This window comes from Bos taurus, chromosome 22 (genome assembly GCF_002263795.3).
Source record: "Bos taurus isolate L1 Dominette 01449 registration number 42190680 breed Hereford chromosome 22, ARS-UCD2.0, whole genome shotgun sequence".
Classification (NCBI taxonomy): domain Eukaryota; kingdom Metazoa; phylum Chordata; class Mammalia; order Artiodactyla; family Bovidae; genus Bos; species Bos taurus.
Window position 1 is genome coordinate 54,002,876 of NC_037349.1, and position 6,000 is coordinate 54,008,875.

Genomic DNA, 6,000 nt, shown 5'->3' on the forward strand with positions numbered 1-6,000 from the left:
GGAGAGCACTAAGGTGAGACACCACTCGGCCTCCTCAGGCATAACAAAGGCTGGTCGCCGGGCCCTTGAGCCTCCCTCAAGAGGACGCAATTCTCTCAGAGCGCTTTCTCCGCTTGGAGTTGGACTCCGGCGGTTGGCCCGGCCGCCAGGGCGCGTCCGCAAGCTCCGCCGGCCCTGCCAACCCCCACCGCGACCATCGGACGTTCTCCATAGACGCCTCGGCCGCGCCCGCGCTCAAGAACCGGAGCCCCACCCCCGCACGCGGCCAGCACCCGTCTCGCCCCCAGCCACGCCCCCCGACCACGCCCCCGCCCCCGCCGCGGCGCGTGCAACCCCGCCCTCCCCGGAGTCTCCGAGCGGCGCGCGGGCGGTGGGCGGGGCGCGGGCGGTGGGCGGGGCGCGACGGGGCGGAGCGCGCGGGAGGCGGAGCGGAGCCGGGGATTCCTGCTCCCCGCGAGCGCCTGGCCCAGCAGAGCTGCCCGGCCGTCCGAGGGCCCCCGCGCGGGGAGAGGCGGGGAACCCCAGACGCCGCCGGGCCGGGAGGGAGCCCCACGCCAAGCGAACCGCCGCCGCCGCCCCCGCGCGGGCCTGTCTGGAGGTCCGACGCGTCTTCACTCCGCCCGCCGCCAGCCCCCGCGATCCCGCCGTCCGCTCGCCGACCCGTCTCCCTCGCACCATGCAGCCACCACCAGCCCCGCGCGCGTAGGCGCCCGCCGCAGGCCATGCTGCCCCTGCTTGCCGCGCTGCTGGCCGCCGCCTGCCCGCTGCCGCCCGCCCGCGGCGGGGCCGTGGACGCGCCGGGCCTCCTCGGGGCGCCCCTCAACGCCTCGGTCAACGCGTCGTCCTCAGACGAGCCGGCCGCCCCGCGGTTGCTGGCCTCGGCTGCGCCCGGGGCCCCCGAGCGCCCGGAGGAGGAGGCGGCGGCGCCGTGCAACATCAGCGTGCAGCGGCAGATGCTGAGCTCGCTGCTTGTGCGCTGGGGCCGCCCGCGGGGCTTCCAGTGCGACCTGCTGCTCTTCTCCACCAACGCGCACGGCCGCGCCTTCTTCGCCGCCGCCTTCCACCGAGTCGGGCCGCCGCTGCTCATCGAGCACCTGGGGCTGGCGGCGGGCGGCGCGCAGCAGGACCTGCGCCTCTGCGTGGGCTGCGGCTGGGTGCGCGGCCGCCGCCCCGGCCGCCTCCGGCCCACCGGCGCCACCGCCGGGGCGCCCACCGCTCTGCCCGCCTACCCTGCGGCCGAGCCCCCCGGGCCGCTGTGGCTGCAGGGCGAACCGCTGCATTTCTGCTGCCTGGACTTCAGCCTGGAGGAGCTGCAGGGCGAGCCGGGCTGGCGGCTGAACCGCAAGCCCATCGAGTCCACGCTGGTGGCCTGCTTCATGACCCTGGTCATCGTCGTGTGGAGCGTGGCCGCCCTCATCTGGCCGGTGCCCATCATCGCCGGCTTCCTGCCCAACGGCATGGAGCAGCGCCGGACCACCGCCAGCGCCGCCGCCGCCGCCCCCGCCGCCGTGCCCGCGGGGACCACCGCCGCCGCCGCCGCCGCTGCAGCCGCTGCGGCCGCTGCCGCGGCCGTCACCTCGGGGACGGCGACCAAATGACCCGGCCCGCTCCTTCCCGTGTCCGTTCCGTGTCCGCGCTCTCGGTGCCTTTCCCGCCGGGAGACTCGGCCGGTGTGCTTCGTGCTGTAGTGACCGTTAGTTCTTCTGGGGAGGGGACCGCCGAAGAGGCCCCAGCGTGTGGGAAAAGCCAGGTTTGTGCCCCGCTTCTGGCTGCGAAAAGTAGATGCAAGCCCTTGCCCTGCAGGGTGGGATCCGCAGCTTGGAAGACGGAGAGGAGGGAAATGGGGCCCCTTCCCCTTTTTTGCGCACCCTGCCCTCCTCCCTCCCCGCACCCACGTGCCCTATAGAAAACGACCAAATCCTGTGTATTTGTTTTATATATTTAATAACTGTTTTAAATGAAAGTTTTAGTAAAAAAAATTAAATTGCTATTGCTGTAGTCAGAGAAGCTCTTTGTATCTGAACATAGTATTTGAAATTTGTTGTTTTTTAATTTATTTAAAAGGGGGACATGGGAATGATTTAACATCGATATATTGTTACCGCTGAAAATGAACTTTATGAACCTTTTTTCAAGTCGATCTATCCAGTGACGTGGCCAGATGGGCGTTTCTTCTTGTACTCTGTGTTTTTTTGGCTTTTAATACAGACATTTTCCTCCAGAGATGCGTATGTGCCTTTTCTTTATTTGATTCGGAAAAGGAATCCAAGAATTACGAGATGATCCCCTGAAACGTGAGGAAGGGAATCTCCAAAAAGTTAGAGAAGGGCTAACTATCTCCCTTACCTGTCTGGAGAGGTGGGAGATGGAAACCAAATTACTGACCCTAATGCCCCCACCCCATGTTGTTTCGCCCTGCACCACACTGCCCTCCCCTGAAACAACATCCCTCCCCTCTCAGCCTCACTACCACTTGTCATGGTGGCATTCAGAGTTTTATGTGACTTATCTTTTTACCCACTTCAGGCAAGCCCCACAAAACACCCAGTAAAGTGCTGAAATGGTAAAATCAGTAGGTCCTCTGAGCCAAGTGTCTTTCATGAAAACAATTCATTTTAAAAGGCATGTAGATTTCCTTTTCATATGTGTAACCTTTAGTATATGGACACGTTTCAAAAGCTGGTTTTAAAACGGGGGGTATTTTGGCATTAAGATTTTTTCTCAAGTAAAGTCTTACGGACTAATAAACACCTTTAAAAAACTATTAAAGCTACTTTCCCTTTCTCCATCCCCTCCCCACTTCTGAGTGAATACGTGCGCTAGAGCATTCCATTCTGGTGAATAGTAGGTACTGTTCTTGATAGTTCTCAAAGTAGGGTCCTGGGGACAGCAGCATCAGTAGCACCTGGGAATTGTTAGAAATGCAAAAGTGGGGCCCTGTCCAGGAACTACAGATGCAGAAGCTCTGGGGTAGGGCCCCGCAATCTGTTGTCTCTCCCCGCTCAGCTCCAGCCACCAGGATCTCACAGTCCCCAGGCTAGGTTTGAAAACCCCTACACGGGTGCTGACATGCGGTCATTTCTGCCACCCCCAGGAATGGGCCAGGGTCCAAGGGTATTTTGAGGAGGATGGGGATTTACTGTGGTTCTCTGGTGGCACAGCTGCGGCTCACCCAGGACAAATAAGGGACTCTCTCCACCTCTCACTCTTGGCATTTTCTGGTGTTCCAATTGTCTGAGCGTTGCCAGATCTGTCTCCTTACCTAAAGGACTGAGGTTAGCTAATGTGCTGGGGAGGACCCATTATTTTTTGTGCTTTCATGGGCCAGTGATGAAGGTCAAAATACTTAGCATCCTGATAACACCCTAAGGCCTCAGTTTGACCCTTCATACAAATTGTCTCCCAGAAAGCTTTTTTGGCACTTGAGGAAATAACCTGTTTGGGGAGGGGTACCCACCAGGACCCAATTTGCTCTGTTTCCAGAGTCCTTCCTGGGCTCCTGGGAAGTTCCATCAGACTTCCTGAGGGTCAGTTGGCAGGAGCGAGGCGGGGCAAGATTGATGACCCCCCTAGCTCTCTACTTCACCCTGGGTCTGACCCTGGACTGCAGGTTTGAACCTTGTTCAGAACCTAAAAGAGCCCCCTCCTAGTGGCTGTGCCTCAGAGTCTTGTCCCTGCAGTTTTCCCAGCAGTCCGAAGCTCCACACTGTTCTATCCTGGAGGATACACTGTGAATTCCAGCCTAGCTCTTAGGCTTCCTTGTAAATTCCACTCTGGACTTAAATCATGAATCACACTGTATAATGATCTAGAATTGTGATCTTTATCATTATAGTTAGTACCTTGGAATCTATTTCAGAATATTCCATGATCATAGAACTACCTTGGCTGGAGTTAAATTCCATATTCATTGGTTCTTTTGGTAAAAAAGATGCTGAGTTTTTTCCTAAAAGCTTTATCATTATATTAATATAGTACCTCTCCTCCCGTGTTCCTAGATAACTCTGCAACCTCTTTAGGAGGACTGCAATGGCAATACGGAGACTGCCCTGGTGGCTCAGACGGTAAAGCGTCTGCCTACAATGTGGGAGACCGGGGTTCGATCCCTGGGTCAAGAAGGTCCCCTGGAGAAGGAAATGGCAACCCACTCCAGCGCTCTTGCCTGGAAAATCCCATGGACACAGTCCACAGGGTCGCAAAGAGTCGGACATGACTGAGCGACTTCACTTTCACAATGGCAATAATAATAATTATTATTATCACCATCATCATAAATAAATTATTATTTTGGATTAGAGAGGGAAAAGTAGAAGGGAAAACAGTAACTAAGAGGAGAGAAGTGAATTTACCACCTGAGCCACCAGGAAAGCCCAAATTTAAAACATCAGCTTTAATTTTGCACATCAGAGAAAACCATAAACAAGATGAAAAGACACCTACAGAATGGGAGAAAATATTTGCAAATGATGCAACAGATCAGGCTTAATTTCCAAAATATGCAAACAGTTCATACAGCTCAACAACAACAGAAAACCTCACAAATAACCCAACTGAAAAATGGGCAGAAGACCTAATCAGACATCTTTCCAAAGATATACAAATGGCCAAAAGGCACAGGAAAATATTCTCAAAGTCGCTAATTACTATCGAAATGCAACTCAAAACTACAATGAGGTATCACCTCACACCAGTCAGAATGGCTATCATTTAAAAGTCTGCAAATTCAAACCTGGTGCTCGGTGACAACCTGGAGGGGTGGGATGGGGTGGAGGTTGGGGGGAGGCTCAAGAGGGAGGGAACATATGTATACCTATGGCTGATTCATGTTGATGTATGGCAGAAACCAACCCAACATTCTAAAGCAATTATCCTTAAATTAAAAATATATATATTTTTTAAAAGTCTGCAAATAACAAATGCTGGAGAAGGCATGGAGAGAAGGGAACCCTCCTACACTGTTGGTGGGAATGTAAGTTGCTACAGCCACTATGGAAAACAGTATGGCAGTTCCTCAGAAAACTAAAAATAGAGTTGCCATGGGACCCAGCAATCACACTGGTGGGCATTTATCTGGAGAAAGCTCTAATTCAAAAAGGTACATGCACCCTCATGTTCACAGCAGCACTGTTCACAATAGCCAAGACGTGCAAGCAACTTAAATGTCCTGCAGATGAATGGAGAATGATGTGGTGCGTATATATAATACTGCTCAGCCGAAAAAAGAAATAATGCCACTTACATGGACCTAGAGATTACTATACTAAGTGAGGTAAGTCAGAGAGAGAAAGACAAACACCATATCACTTATGTGGAATCTAAAATGTGACACAAATAAACTTATCTACGAAACAGAAACACTCACAGAGCAGACCCGTGGTTGCCAAGGGGGTGCAGTGGGCCGAAGATGGGGGGAGCTGTGGGGCTGGCAGGTGCAGAATGTTTACATAGAACGGGCAGACAGCAAGGCTTTACTCGATAGCACAGGGAACTCTACTCAACGTCCTGTTACAAACCGTAATGGAAAAGAACAGAAAAGAGCGCGCGCGCGTGTGTGTGTGTGTGTGTGTGTGTGTGTGTGTGTAACTGGATCACTTTGCTGTACAGCAGAAATTGACACAACATTGTAAGTCAACTATAATAAAAATATTTTTTTAATCAGCTTTAAGAATAGAAAGGTTATCCCCCACCTCATCGTCCCCTCCCCTTCCCCTCACACACAATGAAAGACCCCACACAAAGGCACAGAGGACATCGGAGTGGGGTGGCCGACCTGGAGCCATCGCCTGCAGCAGGCGAGGAACCCGCCATAGGAAGGATGCGCACTGACAGGGGCCACGAGGGCAAGAGCTGGGAACAGCTTCTGCTGGCCTCCCTCTGATAAGTGCTACCCCTGAGTGGACAGCCCCACCAACTCTCTGCTCTGCTCTGAACAGTTTCCTCCTTTGGCCCTGGAAGGCTAGAATCATTGCTTTCCAAACCGTGTCTCCCCTAGACTGAGAG

At 54.3% G+C, this 6,000-nt stretch overlaps 1 protein-coding gene across 1 annotated transcript; it reads left to right on the forward strand.

The window, feature by feature from the left end:
- Positions 1–605: 605 nt before the first annotated feature.
- Positions 606–2,223, forward strand: TMEM158 (transmembrane protein 158). Its single transcript, NM_001081626.1, is given in 1 exon segment — positions 606–2,223. A coding segment is annotated over 1 exon segment (876 nt). The 5' UTR covers positions 606–722; the 3' UTR covers positions 1,599–2,223.
- Positions 2,224–6,000: the final 3,777 nt, after the last annotated feature.